This window comes from Apodemus sylvaticus, chromosome 2 (assembly GCF_947179515.1).
Source record: "Apodemus sylvaticus chromosome 2, mApoSyl1.1, whole genome shotgun sequence".
In the NCBI taxonomy this organism is placed as follows: Eukaryota; Metazoa; Chordata; class Mammalia; order Rodentia; family Muridae; genus Apodemus; species Apodemus sylvaticus.
In genome coordinates this window covers 115,359,560-115,386,810 of record NC_067473.1, presented here as the reverse complement: position 1 = coordinate 115,386,810, position 27,251 = coordinate 115,359,560, and the positions used below count along the sequence as shown (strand labels likewise).

The 27,251-nt window shown below is 38.4% G+C and overlaps 1 protein-coding gene across 6 annotated transcripts in view; it reads left to right on the top strand.

Annotated features, from left to right (window-relative positions):
* Nucleotides 1-27,251, top strand: part of Exoc6b (exocyst complex component 6B) — a 521,360-nt gene that overhangs the window by 75,022 nt on the left and 419,087 nt on the right. For all 6 annotated transcript variants that reach the window (XM_052174154.1, XM_052174153.1, XM_052174155.1 and 3 more), the window contains exon 6: nt 5,808-6,012. In XM_052174154.1, coding sequence (XP_052030114.1) covers nt 5,808-6,012 — 205 coding nt within the window. The remainder of the gene's footprint in view (nt 1-5,807; nt 6,013-27,251) is intronic.

Sequence of the window (27,251 nt, the reverse complement as noted above, 5' to 3'; positions counted from 1 at the left end):
TGGGGAGGGGAGAACTGGGAAAAGGGAATTCATTTGGAATGTAAACAAAGAATATAGAAAATAAAAATATATAATAAAAAAACAAGAGGAAAAATCAAAAGGATAATGGGTGAATTAAATGCAGGCAAGCCATGTTTTCTCTTATGTGCAGAAACTAGATTTAATTGCACATATTAGCATCCTACCCTGTACAAATGCTGTGATAACCAAAGACTGAGAGGAAGATGGTGATTACTGAAAGGGAAGGAGAAAGGAAGGCAGAAGGTGCTAGGGAGTAATGTGAGCAAGATGCCATGATGTATGTATGAAAGCTTTTGCTATAAACCCAGTTTTTACACTAAGACATCAATAAAAAGAAACTTAAAATAACTGATCCAGTTACTTGAGGTTATTCTGTAGTTTATCATTCATCATGCAGTTGGAGCCTATTTGTATCTTTCAATCTAATGTATATTTCTTGTAGATAAAATATGATTGTGCTTTTTAAAATTCCACCTTGGGATGTTTGTTTAGTTAGACTTTATAGTCCTTTCATACTTAATGCAATTACGGTTGAATTTTCCTAGTCTCCTTGGTTTCTGTTCCTCCTTCCTACTTGTTTTGTTTTAAATATATTGGAGTATATGCCTTTATTTTTTTTATTGATTTTGAAAATGTTGAAACATTTTTTAGATTCATTTACTTCGTTTTGCCTGCATGTATGTATACGCATGATATGTGTACAGTACCTGAGGTGGCCAAGAGAGGGTGCTATATCTCCTGGAACTGGAATTATAGATGGTTCAGAGTTGCTATATTTGCTGGTACCTGAACCCCAATACTCTGTAAGAGTTTCTAGTCCTCTTAACCACTGATCCATCTTTTCAACCTTTTTAAAACTACTTTTTTTGATTTGCTTTCTTGGAGTTTGCTATGTGAACACTTCTATGCATCTCAGTTTATTATCACTTCCTTTAAAGTCTTTGCCTATTTAAATTTGAAATACATACACTGCTAGCTTTGCTTTAGTAGCTCATTTTTTCTTTCTTCTTGTTTACTGTTACATATTTATGATTTCCATATATTTTATTTCAATATACCATTATATTACTACTTTAAAAACATTATTTTTTCAAGGAAGTTAAGAAATTTAATTTTTTAAAATAAAAAATTTAATTTTTTTCATTTTAGCATATATTTACTTACTTTACCACTTTATATATTTTCCATCCTATGCTCCAAATATGTTTTGTCTTAATATCAATGCTGGTTTTTTATAAGACAAGTTTCCCAGGGGAACTGCAGGTAAGGTAGTGGAAGTACCTTAGGCAAGGCTGGTAGCCGCACTTCTGTGGAACAGTTCCATTAATTTCCCTGATATTATGTTGTTTATTAATTTGGATACTTATGTCATACATATGTGCATGTGTACACAACAGGTACAGACACATGCACATGATTTTCCAAGTTCTTCTCTTTACCTTCATAAAAAGTCTTCTTGGAGGAACTTTCAATTCTGAACACCTATGTTCCAAATTCAAGGGCATCCACATTCATAAAAGAAAATTTACTAAATCTCAAAGCACACATTGCACTTCATACAATAATAGTGGGAGACTTCAACACTCCACTCTCATCAATGGACAGATCATGCAAACACAAACTAAACAGAGACACTGTGAAACTAACAGAAGTTATGGACCAAATGGAATAAACAGATAAGTATAGAACATATTATCCTAAAACAAAAGAATATACCTTCTTCTCAGTGCCTCATGGTACCTTCTCCAAAACTGACCATATAAGCAGTCACAAAACAGGCCTCAACAGATACAAGAAGATTGAAATAATCCCATACATCCTATCAGATCACCATGGACTAATGCTGGTCTTCAGTAGCAATAAAACAACAGAAAACCCACATACATATGGAATCTGAATGCTCTACTCAGTGATAGCTTGGACAAGGAAGAAATAAAGAAATTAGACTTTTTAGAAAATGAAAATGAAGGCACAACAGATCCAGACTTATGGGACACAATGAAAAGGAGTGCTAAGAGGAAAACTTATAGTTCTGAGTGCCTCTAAAAAGAAACTGGAGAGAGCTTACATTAACAGTTTAACAGCACACTTGAAAGCTCTAGAACAAAAAGAATCAAATACATCCAATAAGAGTAGACAGCAGGAAATAATACAACTCAGGGTTGAAATCAACCAAGTAGAAACAAAAAGAACTATACAAAGAATCAACCAAACCAGGAGCTGGTTCTTTGAGAAAATTAAGATAGATAAACCCTTAGCCAGACTAACCAGAGGGCACAGAGACAGTATCCAAATTAACAAGATCAGAAATGAAAAGGGATATATAACAACAGAAGCCGAGGAAATTCAAAAAATCATCAGATTCTACTACAAAATCCTATATTCAACAAAACTGGAAAATCTAGATGAAATGGACAATTTTCTAAACAGATACTAAATACCAAAGTTTAATCAGAATCAGATAAACCATCTAAATAGTCCCATAACCTCTAAAGAATTAGAAGCAGTCATTAAGTCTCCCAACTGAAAAAAGCCCAGGTTCAATGCAGAATTCTATCAGACCTTTAAAGAAGACTTAATACTAAAATTCTTCAAGCTATTCCACAAAACAGAAGCAGAAGGACCACTACCCAATTTGTTTTATGAAGTCACAGTTATGCTGATACCAAAATCACACAAAGACCCAACAAAGAAAGAAAACTTAAGATCATTTTCCCTTATGAATATCAATGCAAAAATACTAAAAATTCTTGCAAACCAAATCCAAGAACACATCAAAATGATCATTCATCATGATCAAGTAGGTTTCATCCCAGAGATGCAATATATGGAAATCATCAATGTGATCCACTATATAAACAAACTCAGAGAAGAAAACCCACATGATCATTTCATTGGATGCTGAAAAAGCATTTGACAAAATTCAACATTCCTTCATATTAAAAGTCTTGGAAAGATCAGGAATTCAAGGCCCATACCTAAACATAGTAAAAACAATATCCAGCAAAACAGTAGCCAACATCAACCTTAATGGAGAGAAACTTGAAGCAATCTCACTAAAATCTGGGACAAGACAATGCTGACTTCTCTTTCCCTATCTATTCAATATAGTACTTGAAGTTCTAGCTAGAGCAATTAGCCAACAAAAGGAGGTCAAAGGGATACAAATTAGAAAGGAAGAAGACAAAATATCACTATTTTCAGATGATATGATAGTATACGTAAGTGACCCCAAAAATTCAACCAGAGAAATCCTATAGCTGAAAAACAGCTTCAGCAAAGTAGCAGGATATAAAATTAACTCATATCAGTAGCCTTCCTATACTCAAAGGATAAATGGACTAAGAAAGAAATTAGGGAAACACCACCTTTCACAATAATTAAAAACAATATACAATATCTTGGTGTGACTCTAACCAAAGAAGTGAAAGATCTCTACACCAAGAACATCAAGTCTCTGAAGAAAGAAATTGAAGAAGACCTTAGAAGATGGAACAATCTCCCATGCTCATGGATTGGCAAGATTAGTATAGTAAAAATGGTCATCTTGCCAAAAGCAATCTACAGATTCAATGCAATCCCCATCAAAATTCTAACTCAATTCTTTATATAGTTAGAAAGAGCAATTTACAGATTCATCTGGAATAACAAAAAACTCAGGATAGCAAAAATACTCTCAACAATAAAAGAACTTCTGGTGGAATCAACATCCCTGACCTTAAGCTCTAATATAGAGCAATCATGATAAAAACTGCATGGTATTGGTACAGTGACAGGCAGGTAGTTTAGTGGAATAGAATTGAAGACCCAGAAATGAACCCACAACCTACATTCACTTGGTCTTTGGTAAAGAAGCTAAAACCATCCAGTGGAAAAAAGACAGCATTTTCAACAAATGGTGCTGGTTCAACCAGTGGTCAACATGTGGAGGAATGCAAATCGATCCTTTCTTATCTCCTTGTACAAAGCTCAAGTACAAGTGGATCAAAGACCTCCACATAAAAACCAAAAACACCGAAGTTAATACCAGAGAATGTGGGGAAAAGTCTCGAACACATGGGCACAGGGTAAAAGTTCGTGAACAGAACACCAGTGGCATATGCTTCAAGATCAAAAATCGACAAATGGGACCTTATAAAATTGCAAAGGTTCTGTAAGACAAAGTACACTGTCAATAGAACAAAACGGCAACAAACAGATTAGGGAAAGATCTCCACCTATCCTACATCCAATAGAGGGTTAATATCCAATATACACAAAGAACTTAAGAAGTTAGATTCCAGAGAACCAAGTAACCCATTAAAACATGGGGTACAAAGGCTAAACAGAAAATTCTCAACTGAGGAAACTCCTATGGTCGAGAAGCACCTAAAGAGATGTTCAACATCCTTAGTCATCAGGGAAATGCAAATCAAAACCTGAGATTCCACCTCACACTAGTCAGAATGGCTAGGGTCAAAAACTCAGGTGACAGCAGACGCTGGTGAGGATGTAGAGAAAGAGGAACACTTTTCTATAGCTGGTGGGATTGCAGGCTGGTACAACTCACTCTGGAAATCAGTCTGATGGTTCCTCAGAAAATTGGACATAGTACTACCTGAGGACCCAGCTGCAACACTCCTGGGCATATACCCAGAAGATGCTCTAATATGTACTAAGCATACATGCTTCACTATGTTCATGGAAGCCATGTTTATAATAGCTAGAAGCTGGAAAGAACCGAGATGTCCCTCAACAGAGGAATAGATACAGAAAATGTGCTACATTTACATAATGGAGTACTACTCAGCTACTACTATTAAGAACAACCCAGAAGCTCAAAATACCCAAGGTACAATTCACAGACTGCATGAAGCTTGAGACAAAAGTGTGGGTGCTTAGGTCCTTCTTAGAAGGGGGAACAAAATACCCATGGGAAGAGATACAGAGACAGACTATGGAGCAGAGACTGCAGGAAAGGCCATCTAGAGATTACCCCACCTGGAGATCCATCCTGTATACACTTACCAAATGCTACTGTGGATACTGGGAAGTACTTGCTGACAGGAGCCTAATATGGCTGTCTCCTAAGAGGCTCTGCCAGAACCTGACAAATACGTAGGCAGATGCTCACAGCCTACTATTGGACTGAGCCTGGGGGTCCCTGATGGAGAAGTTGGAGAAGGGACTGAAGGAGCTGAGGGGTTTTGTAGCCCTAGGGGGTTAAGCAACAGTGTCAACAGGTCAGACCCTGCAGAGCTCCCGGGGACTGGACCACCAATCAAAGAGTATACATGGAGGGACTCATGGCTCTGGCCACATATGGTGCAGAGAATGGCCTTGTTGGACATCAGTGCGAGGACCGGCCCTTGAGCCTAAGAGTGTTTGATGCCCTAGTGTAGGGGAATGCCAGTGTGAGAAGACAGGAGTGGGTGGGTGGAGGGCACCCTCACAAAGGCATGGGGAGGGGGGATAGGATAGGAGGTTCTTGAAGGGGAGACCCGGAAAGGGGAAAACATTTGAAATGTAAATAAAGAAAATATCCAATTAAAAAAAAAGAAGTCTTCTTGGGGTATTTCAATTTGTAGAATGGTCTTTTGACATTGAGATTATTTTAAAAATCATATATGATAAATTTCATTGGTATTAGTCTTTAAAGCATATATTAATTTTTAATAGTTAAGAAAACTTTATTAAACTGGATTTGTCTTAATGTGCAATGAAAGCTAATTGAGGTTAGTTTTATTTTTCTCAAGTAATGTATTTGTCTGTCTAAGAATGACTAAGGTGGCTGATTTCTTTTGTAGGCATTATCCTGCACTGAAGACACTGGAGCATCTGGAACACACCTATCTGCCCCAAGTGAGCCACTATCGATTCTGTAAGGTGATGGTGGACAACATTCCTAAGCTTCGGGAAGAAATAAAGGATGTTTCCATGTCTGATCTCAAAGACTTTCTGGAGAGCATCCGCAAGCATTCAGACAAAATTGGAGAGACTGCCATGAAGCAAGTAGGTCCTTGGTTTGTGATAGGTTGGCCTGTTGGCACTGCTTATATTTGGTTATACACAGATTTCTCCTTGGTAAATTTCTTAATTACTTCTTATTTCATTTTAGGAAGGTCCTTCATAAATGAAAATGTTATTAACAGAGTGATGAGTTGTGTTTTTCATTCTCTGACTGTTGAGTGAACAGTGACTGAGGGCTGTGGTTTGTGTCAGAGACTGGAGAGAATTCAACTTGATTTTTTAATAGTATTTAAAGTCCAAAGTCTTTTAATGCTTTCCTTCTAGTAAACAATATGAATTGTGTTGCATGTATCTTTGGTTAATTACTGTTAGAAAGGTGGCTTGTCATGCGTAAATATTTCTGATATTGATGGATGTTAGTGACAGAAAGGCCTGTTGTGGACTGTGTTATGATATACTTATAGTCCCTAAATTCATCATATTTTCTTTTTTCTCTCTTTAAAATTCATAGCATCTTTATTCATTAATTGTTATATGTACATATGTTTGTATGTGTGTGTACACACACACACACACACACACACACACACACACATACACACACATACACACACATTTTCAGGGCTGGCCATCTGATATCAGATAACCAGTCAGTGTGCTCTTCCCTGGGGAAGACTACTTTTCCCAGTCTCAGCTTTCCTTTTGTAGGGATGAGGCCCTGTGGTCATGTGTGTTACTGTTCCCCTTGTTCAGGTCATGCTTAGGCATTCATCTTGGTGAGACTTAATGGGGTAGTTTCTGACATCACTAGGATATACAGGAATTTTTATCAGTGAAAGTTACAGTTGTCAAAAGCTTTGGCTTCTTATATTTGCTGTTTGTCTTCCCTCTTAGATAGTATCCACCTCAAGAATTTGATGATGGGCCCAGTTCTTTTTTTTTTTTTTCTCTCTCATTTTTTTTTTTTTTATTATATTCTTTATTTACATTTCAAATGTTGTCTCCTGTCCTGGTTTCCTGCCTTGAAAATCCCCTAACCCCACTCCGTCTGTTCAGCAATCCACCCATTCCTGCTTCCCTGTACTGGTATTATCCTATACTGTGGCATGAGCCTTCTCAGGACCAATGGCCTCTTCTCCCTTTGATGTCCAAAAAGGCCATCCTGTGCTGCATATGCATCTGGAGCCATGCGTCCCTCCATGTGTGCTCTTTGGTTGATGGTTTAGTCCCTGGGAACTCTGGGGTTACTGGGTGGCTCATATTGTTGTTCCCCCTATGAATATTCATTTTCTTTAAATATTTTCATCTCTAGGTCTATAATGCCATGAGGATTGCCTTTTGTCATTGCCAATGAAGTACAGTAATGATTTTCAGTAACACTTCCTCTTGAAATTTAAATCACATTGATGTTATAAAAATGCTTTAAAGTATTTGATGATGTTGCTTACAACATAGATTTTAATTATTTATGTAAAGTGTGTTATGGTTTTGTAGACAAATGTTTTCAAGAAGATTTGTATTATAGTATGCAGAACAAGGCACAGCAGATCACATCTGGAAGCCTTACTTTAGGGCTCAACTAGTATTGATAGGCGTAGTTCAGATGTCTGTTTGATACTGCAGAAGAGATTTGCCAGTTATTTTTTATAAGGCAGTTTTAAAAATCTCCTTTTAAATTTTATTGGTGTTGTACTTTAAAACGTGACAAATATAGGCTACACTCTTTGTTTCATCTCTTGCGTGCTGTGACTCCAGGCCTGTGCCACCAGGTCTTAGTGCTGGACCTGGAAGCTGCCTTTCTGCTACTTTCTCTAGGCCTCTGCTAGACAAATTTACTTGCCTTAGCTTAAAGAGAGTTCTGTTATAAATATTGTCACTTCATTTAATTTGAGATTAGCTGGTTTTATTCCTTAAGTATCTGAAGAAATGAATGCCCAGGGAAGGGAAGAGACTTACTCTTGCTTGTGAAGGTCAGACCCTATAATAGAATTCAGATAACGTTGGAATGGGTATGTTAACCATTGCACTCAGTCTTTGTAAACTGTTAGCTAGTTTATTTTTATTCCACAAAGAAATAGTGAAGAAATCTTTTTATGAATTCAGTACTTTAACTATTAAAAGTTTTCATATTAGAAATGGCCTTAGTCCATGAATTGCTATCCTTTTGTTTCCTTTGTGTTTTGAGACAAAGTCCTCACTATTATAGTCCTGGCATGTGGTATATAGACCAGTCTGGCCTCATACTCAGAGATGCAAGCCTTCCAAGTGCTTGGATGAAAAGTGTGTGCCATTATGATCAGCTCTGTATGTTTTTTATTTATTTATTTATTTATTGTTAAAATACAAATAATTGGTTCCTTAAAGGTATCTTCGTATATGTGTTATTGTCCTTTGTTCTCATTTCAGCGCCCCCCCACTGTCATTCTCTGGACGCTGATCTTTGTCTAGCTTATTCCGCTCCCCCATCTGTTAGTCCTCCTTTGAATTTTATCCTGCCCATTTCTTTTGACGCTCTTCTTCCTGTTTCCTGGGCTGAAGTAATATGTGTGCATTTTATAGTCACATGTTGTTACTTGGCGTGATTTTTAAAAAAAATGCCTAAAGTACTTCTCTGCTAATTTTCTACTAGTTTTATTTTGAAACTGATTTTTGGACTCTTGTTATGGAATCAACTTGTGTGTTTGTGTTTGTGTGTGTGTGTGTGTGTGTGTGTGTGTGCATTTTTTGCTTAGGTTGCCTTAGGCTTTGTAGGACTGAATGAAATTTGTTAGTAAACATTTTTTGCTAGGTTGATTTCAATTGTGAGTCCTTTTCACTGAGAGGATTTACTTACTTTTAAAATTCTGTCTTGTCTTTGTCAAACTATATGGTTGTATAACTGATGTTAAGAAAAGAAGCTATCATCTGCCTCTATTTAGTGTTTTTATGGGATTTCCGAGTATGTGAATGAGTAGTTCTCTGATTCCGATGACTTTTCTTGGGCTTTTCTTTCTATTTTTTTTGTTCAATTCCAATGTATTATCTTTTGTTTTATTTTATTATATTATTAACAAAAGAAAAAATGCACACATGAAAGGAATATAAATAGAGTCACACATATATGAGGAGACAATACCTCAACTGAACATTTTATGCCTCCAACTGAAATCTCCAGTTTCAGGATTGGATTACATCTAGATGAGTCATTGGCTAAAGGGGCTCCATGGGAATCCCCAACCATCTTAGGCTATTTCCCAGACTATTGTTTGTTTTCCACAAACTGGAGGTAGACCCTATCACTTATGTATCTCATCGAGCATGGGGAAGTCAAGCTTGTGCTTAGAGGCTTTGCCTATACTGACTAGTGTTCGTATACTAAAAGGTATGTTGCATGCTACTCGAGGAAAAAGGTAATCAATCAACTCTGCTATAAACCCTGCTACCTACAACAATGGCCTTCCTGAAATATATTCTGATGTAATAGTGGTTCAGATGTAGGAGTAAACAACCACCCTCCAATTGGATGTAAGGTCCTCTCCCTGAGATGAAACAAAGATTTGACACTGTTTAGGTGCCAAGAACCTGAGACTAGATAGGTCATGGACTTAGGAGGAAAACCAAATACTATTATTCTGCTAAAGAAATACAGCAAAAAAAAAAAAAATAACATCTAATGATATTCTATTTTGTTTAGCTATATTAGAGAAGCTTCATGAATTAGAAAGCCACTACAACAGAGACCCACATCTGGACAATGTACAGAATGAGAGACTTTGGAACCCATAGTCCTAAATGGGATATTTTCCTTAAACCCCTCCTCTCAAGGATCTATGCAGAAGAGGAGGCAGAAAGATTGTAAGAATAAGATGTTTTAGATAGCTCAAAGGAAACAGTGTCTCCCAGACCTGTGCATATTGCTACAGGCCTTGTGCATCCTTATGTTTATTAGCTCTGTTGTGTACTCTTTCAGTTGCTACTTACTTGCAAAGGAAACATTACTTTTCTCCAATGGAGTCTCATTAGGTATATTCACCATACTCCAATGGAAGGGCCAAGATACTAGAGTGAACTCTGAAATGTATAATAGGTAAGATACTGCAGGATCTTGGATCATGGAGGCTGCCATGGGCTTTGATATGTTGATAGGTGCCATAGGTCCCTTCTGCCAGAGGTAAGAGAAATGACTCCTTTTGGCCGATAGGAACTGATTTCACAAGTTCCTGAGGAATGCTGGCTTTTCTAATAGAAATCCCTCTGTAGTACATCTTGAGCTCATTTCTGCATATATGGAACTCCTGAAACTTAGCAATATGACAATTTCTGTTTAAGTTCATTAAAGCATATTTGTTCGGGATAGTAAAGATGGGATAATTTTTACTCTCTCAAAGTTTTTCTAGTCTTGTTGGTTGAAGCAGCTTTCTGTCTTTGTCTTGTAACAGAAAGCTGTAGTTTTAGGGGCTGGAGGGATGCTTTGGCAGTTAAATACCTGCTGCTCATGCAGAGGACTGGTCAGGGTTCACCTTTCAGAACCTACATGGCTCATGACTATCTGTAACTTTAGTTTCAGGGAATCTGACCCCATCTCCTGACATCTGTGAGCACATGGTATGAATGTGGGGTATATACATCTGTGCAGGCAAAACACTTACATACATAAAATGAAAAGGAATAAACTTTTTTAAAAGCTACATGTTTAGCCTTTTTAAATTTTTTTTTTATTTTTTTTAGATTTCATAGAGATCCTCTTGTCTCTGCCTCACCAGTGCTGAGATTAAAGGTGTGTGCCACCACTTCTGGACATAGCTTAGATTTTATGTAAAGGTTTTTAAAGTTTGCTAGTTAAGGGCTGTTTTGAACCATGATGATCTTAACCTATTTTTGAGAGCTTTACTGCCTTTCAGGATGAGAATTTTATTTGGTGCTACATAATCTGAGGATGAAGGGTTCTTCTCCCTCTCCCTCTCCCTCCCCCACCTCTCTCTCTCTACTTCTTCTTTTACTTAGGGTAATATCTGTTACTAATTTGGACCTTTCTTTTCTAAGTAGCTCATCAAGCAGATGTCAGGAAACAGTATAGCTTTCTTCCCAAAACAGTGAGTTTAGCTCTTTGCAGTTGTTAAAAATGCAGATCTCCCAGATGCCCCATGAAGAATGTGAAGACTTGATTGACTGTTCTTACTTTCTTAGTAAATCCTTAAGTAATCTGTTCTTTTAACATTGTAGAAGGAAGCAATCTCCAGAAGTGCCCATGGTCTTTCAGGGATGTAAGCCTTTCTAGAAGCTATAAAGTCATGAAGTCCCCCTTTAGAAAACCCATCATGGACATAAGCATTTTCATGTGACATTTGGGAGTTTCTATATTCTCTGAAATATATTCAGTTATATCATGGGAACCATCTAAACGATCCAAATCTACTATCTGGATCAGAATCAGTGAGATATTCTGAGATGTTCCTTTTTTTTTAATTCATGATTTGTGGAAAGAACATTGTAGAAAATGTTGAATAAAGTTATGATTGTCTCTTAGTTCAATTTCATTCACAACATCATTCACAAACACATTGACAAATAGGTTCAAGATGTTTGTAAACTTCTGAGTTGCTTAGTGCAGATATCAGGTATAGATAGGTGTCTGAGAATAATTTGAACACATTGCATTTTCTTTTCTTTTTCTTTTTTGGTTGGCAGTGGCAAACTTGGATAAAATTGTATTCATAAACTTTGCCTTAGCTATGATTCCCCTGCACCCATAATTTTTTTTTTTTTCTGACTGTGTAGCTAAGACTGGCTTTGAACTTGTGCTTCTCCTGAATCAGCCAACTGTGTTCTATGGTTACAAATGCATGTCAGCAAACCTGGCTTTCATGTCTCTTTGTTCTTTTCCCTTCTTATTCCTGTTACAGAGGAAATGCATGACAAAGGAACAACAAAAGATGATTTAATTTTGAGTTGAAACTGCTAAATGTCGTAGATGAGAACTCTGGTGGTTTTAATGAAATGGTCCCATAGGTTCATATGTATGAATGCTTGGTCTGTAGTTGGTGGAACTGTTTGGGAAAGATTAGGAGATATGGGCTCAGTGGAGGAGGTGTGTCACTGGGAGTGGGCTTTGAGGTTTCAAAATATTTGTTCCATTTCCAACATGCTGTCTACTTCCTACTTATGGATCAAGATATGAATTTACAGAGATTGCTCAAGAGGCCTCTTATCCATGCCTTTACTCTGCCCTCATAGTCTTTTTTATAAAATGTCTTGGTCATGGTATTGTGATCATAGCACTTAAAACTTCAGTCAACTTAAATTCTAATATTGTTCAGTGTGATCGTAAAAGGGCAGTTTACTTTGAATAATTTACCTTTTTGTAAAGAAATTGTCCCCCTTTCTTTCCTCTTAACCATTGTTATAGTGACTTAGGCCTTCTAAGTAGGCTGTTGGCTTTGCACATATTCTTCCTCACTGTGTGTGCCCTTCATTCTTCATGGCTGCTAGTTCAGTCTTCAGTGAGACGCTTCATTGCTCCAGTGGGCATTGTTGCTTCCAGCTATGTTTGGGCTGTGTCTTCATCCTGTCAGTTCACCCCTCTTCACTCTTCCCTTGTTTTTTAACATGATTGGTGATTTTTTTCCACTTCATAATGAATAGAAAGAATTCAGCAAATGTCTTATTGTCTGAAGTTATATATTAGAAGTCTTTCACTAGTGTGTGTTCTGAGAAGCCTATGTCACACATGAGAGACATACAAGTGGTATATTTCATAATGTTAGTAAAGTTTAGTTTCTTTCCCCTACTTAACACGAAAAAGAAAAGTTGTATATACTAGTGGATTGTTGTTTCCTAAAGACTGGGCACACCTACGTGCTTTTAGACAACTTGAGTCTAAATGATGAGCATAGTGAACTGCCATAGTGGCTTATGGTCCTGCTATGTATGATTAGTGTCTGCTCTGATGTTCGAGTCAGCAGGATACACTTCTGATGCTCTGGCCACAGTCTTAGAGTGCTCTTTAACGCAGGAGTCTAGGCTAGCCTTTGCAGACAGATCAAGCAGCACATGAGGCAAAACCCATTTTATTGATTGGTCATGAGAGTGACTTTAATTGTGGAAGAGGTAGGATGGCCATATGTTTTAGATTGCAAAGTATACATTTAGGAGAAGTGCATATTTTATTTTCTGTCTGTGCACATGTGTGATCACACACATATACATATACATATACATATACATATACATATACATATACATATACATATACATATTATATTTTGGGGTTTATATAAGGGGGTGGGGAGATTCTGGGCTTCTTTTTCTTTTTTATTAAGTTTTCTTTTTTCTTTGCAAAATTATCAGTGACAAATTTCTTTTGTCTTCTGAACTCACGGAGTAATCTTAAGAGTACTTCATCTTGTTCTTAAATGTATGACGTTTGCTCTGCTAGTCTTGGTAAAATTCTCCCCACTGTTGCTATGTGGTGATGTGTATATTCTCTGATCTGAGTGTCCTTTTTCACTGGGCTGGCTTACTGCATCAGGGGGGCTTTGCTTTTCCTGTATTCACTACTGGGAAGCCTTCTAAAATTATTGCACTCTTGCTGCTCTTATGCCTATGCTTTCTTGGGGATCTGTAACTAAAGAAACTGCTTCTCCCATGCAGCCAGTAGGATTCATAGATGGTCAGTATGAACCCCAGAGCATCCAGTCTTCTTTCCTGATTGACCCTATAACCTCTCCCCATTTGGCAGTGTGCTGGTGTTGACAGTTCTTTTGGTTCAGCCAAAGGTGAAAGATAATTGCTTGTGGAGTAGCAGCTGGGATGGTATGTATTTCTGCAGCAAGCATCTAACCCCACCCCCAGGCAAAACTTTGTATCTGGTGTGGATTTCAAAGCATGTGTTAAACTTTATGTGATACTGATTAAAATGGAGGGCTCCAGGGTGAGTTGGCAGCCCCACAGCTGCATCAACCAGATGACACACAGAGAAGTAGCTCAGGGCTAATGGAGGGCTGCAGTCTGCTGCTCTTAACACCATGTTCGCCTGTGGAGGGAAAGGTAGCCCAAGGCACATCGGACTCTTTGGTAGCTCCTTTGTTGTGGTGGTGGTTTTCTTTTCATTTTCCTTGTCTTTAGAAAGCAACAAGAAGAAAAGCTACTTGTAAGTATTAATTTGCAATTATTATTTCCTTTAGTTCTCTATTAGTGAGAGTCTATACCAATTGACACTGAGACTCTGAGGTTCAATTTGCAGGTTGTGGAGCTGAGATCTGTGAAGTTTATTGTAGAAGAATACAAGCTTTCTGTGACAGGTTCAGGTTTTGGCTCAGGATGTTTTTTTTCTTTAGAAAGAGTTTATGTGTTTGTAACATAGGCACAGCTTAACATTTCCTGAAAGTCAACCTAGAAACAGTAGTGGTTTAGATTACCTTTACTCAGAAATCTCTGATTTCAGACAGTTTAAGATAAACAGGTTTTTAGAGGGAGTTATGTTTTTTGTTTGTTTTTTGTTTTTGTTTTTTTCTAGGAAAACAAAAAGATCAGGAAACTTAGAGGTGTAAGGATGAATATCCTTATCACAAACTCCAAATCAGGGGCTGGAGAGATGGTTCAGTGGTTAAGAATGCACACTGTTCTTGGCAGAGGAGTCTGAGTTGTTTTCCCAGCACCCACACTTCAGCCCCCTATAACTTCATCTCTAGGGAACCTGACACCTCTGTCTCTGACACACACACTCACTCACACACACACACACACACACACACACACACACACACACAGTCATGCAACTTGAGGACTCATTGTAAGATGACATTATTGGCTAGACTGCTTTTGAAGTAGGAGGTGAGGCTTCGGTAATTCCACAGGCAGAGAAAAGCCTCATTGGATATACAGTGGATTCTCATTGTAAAAACCAAAAGCTTTTATTATTAACAACTTACTTTTACAAAAATTTCTTTTCTAAGTCTTTAGCATAAGGATCCACTCAAGCTTCCAGGGAGGATGCTTGTGCCTTTGTGTTTCCTGTATCTTTTTGTACCTCAGATTGCTTCTTTTATACCTCTTCTGTCTGACCCCACTCTGTTCTCTGGTTTTTTGAAATTGGGTCAAGGAATATGCTAGGAATGGTAAGAGGAATAGCTAGCTCTTTATATGATATTTTGGAACTTTTATTGAATTTTATACAGCTTCTATTTTACTAAAAAGCATATTTGGTTTGGAGTTGAGTGAGTAGATAATCAGTTTTTCTTTCTCCTACTATGTGGATTTGTTTATATAGGACCTGGACCTGTCCCAGGATACAAATAGTGACTTCATGGATCCTAAGAGCTTCCTCTCTCATAGAATATTCTGTATGTAGAGAAAAATATTTCTTGAATGCAGTCAGCCACTGAATCATAGCAAATCTACTTCTTTCTAAGGATCGATTTTAAAGAGTGCCATGTGGGTTGGGTACTTTACTAAATAGAAGCTTCCAATACTGTGAAACGGTTTTAATTAAAAGAGAGGGAAAGATACTGTGCATTTCTTTGTGTAGTGAAGTTTATAAAGAGAAATAAAGTAGAATTTGGAACTTGTCAATGACCATGTTGTATTTTTCCTTATTTAACACTTTGACTTCACTAGCCTGTTTTATGCGTGGGAAAGAATCCTAGTTTAATTTCTCTTAGTTTGAAGATAATGTAAATGTCTTCAGAATGTCACATCTTCACATATTAACACAAATCATCTTGATTTTGACTTTATTCTTTCAGCCAACAAACCTATTTGAGGATATGTTGAAAACAAGTCATTATGTTATATTGGATGATAGTATTTGCTAAGAAAACAAAGTAGTAGAAAAATTAATGTTTGTCTTGTAAAGTATTCACTTCTTTAATATTCTAGCTAAATACTTAAAAAGTACAGGTGCTGGTATTGTCTAGTGCCTATTTAATTGGCTGATGCTCATAATCTGTTTACAGGCTAAATTTTATAACACTTAATGCTTCTTCCTTTTGGGGAGGCCACATTTGATAAGAAATACCCATTTATTAAGTTAATAAACATATAATTAAATATTTATTTTTGATGTTTTTCACAGTATCTCTGATTAGTATAGGAAATTACTAAACAGTTTTATCTGTATCTTTATCTTCATCTCTCTATATAGCTCTGTTTCCATCTCTATATTTCTACATTTCTAAATCTAAATCTCTATATATGTCTGCCTTTATATCTCTCCACATATATCTGTCTGTATATCTCTATATTGTTAGCTTTATCTCCATATCTATATATCCATCTGTATCTCTACAGTTCTATATATCTTTATCTCCATATTTTCCTATCTATATTGATCTCCATTTTTATCTTTATCTCTATCTCTATCTCTATACTTATGAAATATTTCAAGGTTAGGGGGATGGCACAATTAGTGAAGCACTTAGAGGACCTGAGTTTGGATCTCTAGAACCCACTTAAGTTGGGGGCATTGTTTGTGGCACTGTGATTTCAGTGATGGTGAGATGGGAAGCAGAGACAGTTAGATCCCTGGAAGCCCAGGGCCAGCTAGCTTGGTTTAAGTGTTAATTTCCAGGTCAGTAAAAGGCCTGATTTCAAACAAAATGTGCAGGGCTCCTGAGAACATATACCTGAAGTTGTCCTTTGACCATTGTTTGTGTCAGGTATACATGCATTAAATGTGTATGCACATGCATGCACATGTGTTCATTCGTGGATATATACCTGGAATATTTACGACTTCAGTATTGAAGGTTGTGTACATTTTACATTTATTTATGAAGTAAAGAAGCTGGGTTGGATGCGTTCCTTAGTCTTGGTGCAGTTAGTGTCTTTGAGCTAGCTCTTCTTTATGTAGGGAGCTGAGGAATATAGTGTCCCATTATTTTGTTTCAGGTCTAGAACAGTTTGAAATCATGTAGTCTCCTTCCTTCCTCCCTTCCTCCCTTCCTCCCTTCCTCCCTTCCTCTCTTCCTCTCCCTCCCTTCCTTCCTTCCTTCCTTCCTTCCTTCCTTCCTTCCTCCCTCCCTCCCTCCCTCCCTCCCTCCCTCCCTCCCTCCCTCCCTCCCTCCCTTCCTTCCTTCCTTCCTTCCTTCCTTCCTTCCTTCCTTCCTTCCTTCCTTTCTTCCCCCTCCCTCCCTCCCTCCCTCCCTTCCTTCCTTCCTTCCTTCCTTCCTTCCTTCCTTCCTTCCTTCCTTCCTTTCTCCCTCCCTCCTTCCCTTCCTTCCTCCCTCCTTCCTTCCCTCCCCCCTTTCCTTTCTTCCTTTCTTCCTTCCTCCCTCCCTCCCTCCTTCCTTCCCTCCCTCCCTCCCTCTTTCTTTCTTTCTTTCTTTCTTTCTTTCTTTCTTTCTTTCTTTCTTCTCTCTTCTTTCTTTCTTTCTTTCTTTCTTTCTTTCTTTCTTTCTTTCTTTCTTTCTTTCTTTCTTCCTTCCTTCCTTCCTTCCTTCCTTCCCTTCCTTCCTTCCTTCCTTCCTTCCTTCCCATTTGAAATGCTACCCTCCTCCTGGTTCCCCTCCCCCATAGAATCCCTTCCCCCATTTCTCCCCTCCTTTTCCTCTGAGAGAGTGCCCCCTGCCAGAATTCCCCAACCCTGGCATGTCAAATCTCCACAGGATTAGACACAGCTCCCACTGAGGCCAGACAAGGCAGCCCTGTTAGGGGAATGGATTCCAGTCAGGCTACTGCTTTAGGGACAACCACCACTCTAGTTGTTGGGTGACCCACATGGAAACTGAGCTGCACATCCAGGGAGCCTTGGTCTAATGGTCTAATCTGTGTGTGCTCTTTGGTTGGTGTCTCAGTCTGTGACTCCCAGAGGTCCAGGTTAGTTTACTCTGTTGGTCTTCTTGTAGAGTCCTTTACCCTTCAGGGCTTTCAGTCCTTCCCTCAACTCTTCCATAAGAGTTCCAACCTCTCCCGCTCCAGTGTTTGCCTGTGGGTGTCTGCATCTGTTTCGGTCAGCTGCTGGGTAGAGCCTCTCAGAGATTGCTAGGCTCCTGTCTGCAAGCATAGCAGAGTGTCATTAATAGTGTCAGGGGTCTCAATTTCGGCCCGTATTGTCAGTCTCTGTTCCATCATTGTTCCTGCATTTCTTTTAGACAGGACAAATTTGGGGGTGAAAGTTTTGTGGGTGGGTTGGTGGCCTTATCCCTCCATTGGGGGTCCTGTCTGACTATAGGAGGTGGCCTCTTCAGATTCTATGTCCCTACTTGATGATGTCAGCATTTTGACTAAGGTCACCTTCTTCTCTTGGTCTCTGATACTTCCTAGAGATTTCCTACCCCAGTTCCTTGCCTTTTAAAGTAGAAAGTAACTATGCTGAGGAAAAAACAACTTATTTGGGCAGGCCAGCTTTAGAACATTGTTGCTTAAATAGTTTGAACGTAAGCTTTAATAACCCTGTGTCTTCCTGCTGTGAAGAGTTACACCTTTATACATTCCAGAGACACACAGCTGGAAGGAGATGCTAAAAGAATTTCACTGAATGTTTTGGGTATGCATTGGGCAGATTGTTCTTAAGTGTTCAAGATTTTTTCTTCTAAAATGATTATATTATTTTTAATTATGTGTTTCTGTGTTTGTCTGCTCATGGGAGGCCTGAGGCAACGAAGGCAGAGTTATAGGTGGTTAGGAACTGTCTGGTATGGGTGCTGAGAACTTAACTTGGATCTTTTGCAAGAGGTGTACTTGTTCTTAACTGCTGAACCATTTCCTCAGTGTCTCTAAATGGGTTAACAATTCAGGTTGGTGTAAAAAATAATACTCAAACTGCCTTGTCCATCAGATCAAAGCAAGGTACAGAATATTCTGAAGCACATAGTCTATTATTTTTGAATTCTTTGTAGAATTACATTTTTGCTAACATATTTTATACTGATTTCTTCTGCCTTATTTCCTCATGTCTCTACTAGTCTTTCATGGGATCTTTTACTAAATAAATTCCCTGGCCTCCAATTTTAGTTTTAGGTTCTGTGTCTGCTGAAATTGAAGATTGTCAACAGCAGTGAGAAGTTTGGACCTAGTCTCCGTACATACTTAGCAGTAGAAGTGGGTTTTCTAGTGGAGCTAAGACAGTCTATTTACATTACCTTATAACTAACTCTTCCTGCCCACAGAAGTTACTACCCTGTCCTTTCCCTTACCTCAAAGGGTTTGCAGAGTTGGCCATATGGTTGATGAAGTTGTCTTTGTCAGTGATTTTTGGTGACTTTTAGGAACTAGTCAGATTATTCCAGGAAAGAACTTGTGGCTTATTTTCTTGCTCGCCACCAGCATCTTAAGGATTCTAAGTGAGAGAAAAGATGAAGAGTCTCAGCATTCAGTTTCTCTCTCTCTCTCTCTCTCTCTCTCTCTCTCTCTCTCTCTCTCTCTCTCTCTCTCTCTCTCTCACACACACACACACACACACAGCCCTCTCTCTCATCTATCTCTCTCTTATCTCCCTCCCCCCTTCTCTATATCTTCTCTGAAGCTTTTTGCAGTAGTAAAAGAGGAGCAGCAGACCATCAGCTCAGTTCTTCCAGGCTCCTGTTTCTACCTTTCTTCTCTGAGTTCTTACTGTTCCTAGTGGAATGCTGGTCCAGTTGCCTCTTGACTTTCTCTGTTACTTGCTTTTTCTAGTCACTGCTTGATTAAGCTTCTAAAATTTTGTTGTTGGTTCTTTTTCTCTATAAATGGCTTTTTAGTTTTGTTTTAGTGACTGAGAAAGGAATTCATTTCAGTATATATGTTCAATCTATCATCTTTAACTTAAAGCCATAGAACTGTGCTATATCAAAGGTAACAAATGAGGCTATATGGTTAGAGTTATTGAACAAAGGGGTAGATGGCAGAAAAGTGCTCCAAAGTTAGCAACTTACATCCCCGAGAATCCAAACAAAAACATTGTGTGTTATCTCTGTTACTACAGCAAATACCCAAGGAGTATAGTCAAGAGTGAAGGTTTCCTTTGGTGTGCAGCTTTGGAGATTCTAGCCATGGTTGATTTGCCTCATTGCTTTTGGTCCTGAGGCAAGGCTGCATACATAGTGCAATTCACAGCAGGGCAGAACCCTTTACTCTAGAGCTGTGGAGCCAGAGAGGAGGATATAACCTTTTAGACTCTAAGGTCTCACACTGAGTGCCACACCCTAAAGGTTTGACCATTTCTCAGTAAGGTATGGACATATACTAAGGTGTAGATGAAGCTTTAAACACACATTGTTGGGAGGATATTTAAGATTCAAATAATAGTAGCCGCCAAGTGATTAACAGGTAGGTTACTCATGAAAAGTTGCCTAGTAAGAAAAACACAGAAGTGAAAGTTGGGGAGGAAACTCAGATTTTGATTTTAGTGCACATTGGATTTTCATTCCCAACTTGTGTGCATTATTTTGTTGTGAAAAACATCATTTTGGGTAAGTCCTCTTTATATGCACTGCATGGGGCATCATTTGTCACCAGAAGGAATGAGACCATAACAACACTCCTTGCTGTTGTATGAGGAGGTCAAGACTTTGAATATCAGCAGAGACTTTGCCTAATTTTGTAGATGGTATAAATGAGACTGTAGAATCTGACTTATGGATACTCTAGAGTCTCAGAACACAGCACTAATTTATTATCTCTGAAACTTGGACTTTTTAAGATACTGCTTGGGTCCTGGTTAAAAAAAATTGGGGGCCTCTAAATAGGCTGTTTTGGCTTAATAGGATCATCAGCTCATCGAATATTCTGAGATAACTGTTAAAATAACACTTTAAGAGAGAATTTTCCTTCTATCCCTTAGCATTATCTATTCAAAGATGGTATGTTTGTTAGGTTGTATTCTCTGGGAGGCTTCTTTTTTTATTGGATATTTTATTCATTTACACTTTAAATGTTATCCCCTTTCCCTGTTTCCCCTCTATAAACACCCTATTCCCTCCTCCCTCTCCCTGCTACTATAAGGGTTCTCCCCTACCCACCTACCCAGTCCCACCTCCCTGCCCTGGCATTCTCCTACACTGGGGCATCGAACCTTTACAGGACCAAGGGTGTTTCCAACAAGGCAATCCTCTGCTACTTAGGCAGCTGGAGCCATGGGTCTCTCTATGTGTACTCTTTGGTTGGTGGTTTAGTTCCTAGGAACTCTTGGGGGAGGGTTTCATATTGTTGTTCTTCCTATGGGGTTGCAAACCCCTTCAGCTCCTTCAATCTCTTAACTCCTCCATTGGGGACCCTGTGCTCAGTCCAATGGTTGGCTGCAAGCATCTACCTCTGTATTTGTTAGGTTCTGGCAGAGCCTCTCAGGAGACAGCCATATCAGGCTCCTGTCAGTAAGCACTTCTTGGTATCTGCAATAGTGTCTGGGTTTGGTGTCTGTATATGGGATGGATCCCCAGGTGGGGCAGTCTCTGGATGGTCTTTCCTTTAGTCTCTGCTCCACACTTTGTATGTCCTCCCATGGTTATTTTGTTCCCTCTTCTAAGAAGGACCAAAGTATCCACACTTTGGTCTTCCTTCTTCTTGAGCTTCATGTGGTTTGTGAATTGTATCTTGGGTATTCTGAGCTTCTGGGCAAATACCTACTTATCAGTGAGTGCATACCATGAGTGTTCTTTTGTGAGTGGGTTTCTTCACTCAGGATGATATTTTCTAGTTCCATCCATTTGTCTAAGAATTTCATGAATTCATTGTTTTTAATAGCTAAGTAGTATTCCATTGTGTAAATGCAGCACATTTTCGGTATCCATTCCTCTGTTGAGGGACATCTGGGTTGTTTCCAGCTCCTGGATGATATAAGTAAAGCTGCTATGAACATAGTAGAGCCTGTGTTCTTATTACATGTCTTATATGGGTATATGCCCAAGAGTGGTATAGCTGGTAGTACTATTATTTTCTGAGGAACCTCCAGACTGATTTCCAGATTTGTTGTACCAGCTTGCAATCTCATCAACAATGGAGGAGTGTTCCTCTTTCTCCACATCCTTGCCAGCATCTGCTATCCCCTGAGTTTTTAATCTTCGCCATTCTGACTGATAGTGAGATGGAATCTCAGGGTTGTTTTGATTTGCATTTCCCTGATAAGTCAGGATGTTGAACATTTCTTTAGGTGCTTCTTGGCCATTCGATATTCCTCTGTTGAGAATTCTTTGTGTAGCTCTGTACCCCATTTTTAGTAGGGTTATTTGTTCTCTGGAGTCTAACTTCTTGAGTTCTTTGTATGTATTGGATGTTCAACCATGACTCTTTTACTTGTCAGACTTCAAAGACAGAGGCTACCTAAGGAAATCCTCTTCTGTTTTCAGGCAGATTTCTGCTTTCTGAGTTCAGGCTTCATTTCTGGTTGAACTCAAAAGAAAAACTTTGGGTTAGGCTAGAATGTTGAAAACCAGTTAAGTGGTTTTCTCTGTCTGGAGAAAATTGGAAAAAGGAATTATTAACCCCAGCAAATGTAGTTGATGGAAATGCTGACAGATGGGCCCTGCTTGAAGCCACTGTCAGGAGAAGTCAGTTGATATCAGATGTCTCAGCTTTGTGCACAAGTGGTATCTGGTCAGCCTTGTCACATGTAAATAAACCTTTTACAAATGCTAAGTGATTTCAATAAAAAACATTTATTCGTTCTTCTTATTAAGTCAGATTCCTGTTGTTTCTGGCTTCCTGTACCCAACAGTTTTTGATTGTCTCAAAAAGTAAAACATGTTTTGTGTAGATCAAGCTGCTGAAATGCCTTCAGGCATTGTTTATGGGTCTGCACTCTTTATTTTCAGAGAGAAAGGAATACCTTAATGTCTTCCATATTTCATAAATCTGTCCCATGTTGCAATTCAAAGCTGTGTGTGTTTTCGTTAGAAGGTGCTTCTGGTTGTACTTAGAGCAGAAAAGCTGCCTAGGAATGTTAAGGACTATTTGGGTGTTGGTAGCAGACTCCCCTAAAGGGGGTTTAGTGTTGGTTAAAAGTGCTTTTTTTTTTTTGGCTCAAGAAAGTCAGGGAAGGTGCTCTGACAGTCAGAAGTGGTATTCCTTGATGCGTTTGCCCCAGTAAGTTTCCTGTCTGGCTCATCCTTAGAGACCAGGCTGCTCTCTGGGCATACTTGCTAGTTTGCCATTTCAGACTCCACTGCTAAGTAGCAGAGAGTGTGCCTGTCTGGTGGTCAGAGAAGAGAGAAGTTGATTTTTGTCTTCCATAAATGAGACTGTCCCTGGAGATTCAGCAAAAGTAATTTGAGTTAGAGATCAAAGTTTACTATTTTCTTCCTAATATTTCATTTTGAAAAATTTCGAACATATGGAAAAATTGTATAATCAATATGCACATTTATTTACCACCTACTTTCTATAATTAACATATTATAATACTTGCTTTATTTTAGATCTATCCATCTATCACTCGTTGCATCTTTTTGCATGCATTTCAAAGTAAATTTGAGACATCTGTACACTTCACCTCTGAGCACTTCCGCATGCACAGCCTTAGAGCTTAAGATTTGTTTGATCATTTTTTTTCTTTTAAGATTAAATTGAAAACCACAATATGTACAAATCTGAAGTGAGCTTTTGAGAAATGTATACACCTGCTTAACCTAAACCCATATTAAGACATCGAACTTAACCCATCACTATGGAAAGTTTTTTTCTACAGTTCTCTTCCCAGAGGCAACTAATGTTCTGATTTTCCCCCGGCATACATTAGTTCTGCCTGTTATAGAACTTCATATGAATGGAACCCAATGGTTATGTTTGCTCTAATATAAGGCTCCTTTTATCCAACAGTAAGATGTTTGAAGGGTATTTTTGTTGCTAGAGGTTTTAGTAGTTAATTCCTTAACAGTGAAAAGTAGATTTGCTTGTATGAATTTAACATTTTAAAAACTTCATTCTTCTGTTGACCCATACTTGGATTGTGCTGGATTTTGGCCATATTGAGTACATCTTCTTCCACCATCCATCGAGACTTTTTGTGGGTACATGCTTTATTTCTTGAATAAATATGTGCAGAAGTAAAATTCTGAGTAGGAATTCTATGAGGTACAGTGAAGTAATTTTATGAAGTGTTTGCATCACTTTTCTGCTTCTTCAGTTGGTCCCTAGGAGCTTTAGTTGCTCGACTTTCTTGCCAGTATCATTGCTGTTTTAGTTATTCTAGTGACTGAGTGCTTTTCTTATGCTTAGCTTTTTTGGTTTTTGTTTACTGTGGAAAATGTGGAAAGCCGAAAGAAACCTGAAAACAAAATTCAGTAACTGAAATTGTAAATTTTATGTTTGATTATCAGATAAGGATGAAATAGACAGTAAAGGAAACAAAATTAGGGGTAATGGAGGAAGGGGCATGCGACTTGACCACAGGGCAAACCTGGTTACAGCTTTCACAGCCTTTACCTGGTGCTGGGGATGGATGGGCCTTGAGTCCTTTCTGAGCCATCATTTCCCCAGCCCCAGTATTTGTTTTTTAAGCCTGTCATTCTGACTGGGGTGAGGCAAACTCTCAGTGTAGTTTTAATTTACATTTCAGGGATGGCTTATAAGGCCAAACATGTTTCTTCACTTGTTTTATTAGGCATTTGTGCTTCATCTCCTGAAAACTGTGTGTTAATTTCATTAGCCCATTTTTGGATAGAATTGTTTGTTTGTTTTTGTTATTAGATTTTTTAATTTCTTGGAGGTTATAGATACCAATCCTCTGTCTAATAAATAAATGTCAAAGACTTTCTCCTGTGTTTGAAGGTTGGTCCTTTACTCAACTAGCTATTTCCTTTGCTATACAGAAGCCATTTAATTTTATGAAGTCCCCATTTGTCATTTGTTGACATTTCTGAGCAACTATAGGTCTAGTCAGCAGTTCTTACCTGTGTCTCTATCTTGAAGTATTTTTCCTCTAAAGTTTCAGAGTTATGATCTTACAGAAAGATCTTTGATGATGATGATTTTGTATAGGTGAGAGATAGGTATGTGCTTTCATTCTTTTGCATTAAGATCCCTAGTTTTTCTAACACCATTTATTGAAGAAGTGCCTTTTCTCTAGTATATATACTTTTTTTGTCAAAAACTGAATGCCTATAGATGCATACATTTATATCTGGGTCTGCTAGTCAATTCTGTTTGCCTATATGTTTTTGTGCCAATCCATGTTTACTCTCAAAATAGCTACGTCCATTGTGGTTGCCTCTGTCACGCGTCAATATCTCACGGGCATCATACTGTAACTACTGCATAGTAGTTCTCAACCTTCCTAATGTTGTGACCCTGTAGAGTTCCTCGTGTTGTGGTATTCATATCCATAAAATTATTCTCACTGCTACTTCATAACTAATTTTGCTACTGTTATGGATTGTAATGTAAATGTCTTGACTTTCCCAGTGGTCTCAGGTGACACTTATGAAAGGGTAGTCTGACCATGGCCCCTACCTCCCAGCTGGGCTCAGGACACACAGGTTGAGAACCGCTGGCATAGGCTGGCATACAAGATTCTTATTTGTCTTTTTAGTCTTTGATTCCAAAATGCAAAACCTGAGGTATTACATGCTTTCAATTTATGATGAGTAAATCTCTTGACAAGACAGCCCTGATGAGTGCCTGCTTTCACCTATATCCTGACATATTCCCAGAATATGAATATAGGATCATTGAATAATGAATGAAAACATTTATCAGGTAGAAAGGATTAATGTCTATGATACATTATATTTGAACAAATTTATGAAATATAATTTGTGATATTTAATCATTAAAACCAAAGAAAGAAATGAACAAATAAGCAAGCAAACATACATCAATAAAACATAGTTTCATGCTTAAGAACTTAGAAATGTAACTGGGAATGTAGTTGGTAAGTAGGGAAACCTCCACTGTGCTCATGGATTGCCTAAGACACCAGTCACAGCAGTATTTTAGTTTTAATTTGGTAGAAAGCAATATCAGAACTAAAAATACATCTGTTGCCAGAGGCATGCACCACATAAAATGACAGCACTCAGTCCATTCTATTAGCCATGAAATAACAGGCCTAATTTCAGTTCATAAAGCCATTTCTAAACAGGGTATTAAAAAAACCTAGTGTGATCTGTCTGAGAAGGCTTTTAATCTTGCTAGCCATGATGGCTGGTTAATTCCTAGAATCAGAGTCTTGACCAGAGTCCTTTTTCCCACTAAGAGTTGGGCAGAACACATGGCAAATAAAAAAGGTGCTAGCAAAAGGCCCCTGAGCCACATTAAACACAATGGAAATAACATTTGAAAACAGTAACCTTCCCAGCTGGATAGGAAGTACTGTGGTTCCAGCCATCTGCTCTTTCTTCCTAGAGTTCCTTTTCCACTAATGGTTAGAAAGACCTTGTTTCCATCCAAGAAATAAAATCGCGGGAGTTGAGAATCACAATTTAAAGAGGATAAAACTTAGACTGTAGTACTACCTAAAAATGTACAAACATGTTGCTCATTGTTTGTAACTTCCACTTCATTTTTCCTGTTTTCATTTTCTAATTACAGTCCCTTCCATGAGAAAACTTAGTAAGAAACTTCTTGAAATAAAGCACGTTTTAACTGAATTTCTTTTTTTTTTTTTTTTTTTTTTTTTTTTTTTTTTTATTCGATGTAATTTATTTACATTTCAAATGATTTCCCCTTTTCTAGCCCCCCCACTCCCCGAAAGTCCCGCAAGCCCCCTTCTCTTCCCCTGTCCTCCCACCCACCCCTTCCCACTTCCCCGTTCTGGTTTTGCTGAATACTGTTTCACTGAGTCTTTCCAGAACCAGGGGCCACTCCTCCTTTCTTCTTGTACCTCATTTGATGTGTGGATTATGTTTTGGGTATTCCAGTTTTCTAGGTTAATATCCACTTATTAGTGAGTGCATACCATGATTCACCTTTTGAGTCTGGGTTACCTCACTTAGTATGATATTCTCTAGCTCCATCCATTTGCCTAAGAATTTCATGAATTCATTGTTTCTAATGGCTGAATAGTACTCCATTGTGTAGATATACCACATTTTTTGCATCCACTCTTCTGTTGAGGGATACCTGGGTTCTTTCCAGCATCTGGCAATTACAAATAGGGCTGCTATGAACATAGTAGAACATGTATCCTTATTACATGGTGGGGAGTCTTCTGGGTATATGCCCAGGAGTGGTATAGCAGGATCTTCTGGAAGTAAGGTGCCCAGTTTTCGGAGGAACCGCCAGACTGATTTCCAGAGTGGTTGTACCAATTTGCAACCCCACCAGCAGTGGAGGAGTGTTCCTCTTTCTCCACACCCTCTCCAACACCTGCTGTCTCCTGAATTTTTAATCTTAGCCATTCTGACTGGTGTAAGATGAAATCTTAGGGTTGTTTTGATTTGCATTTCCCTAAT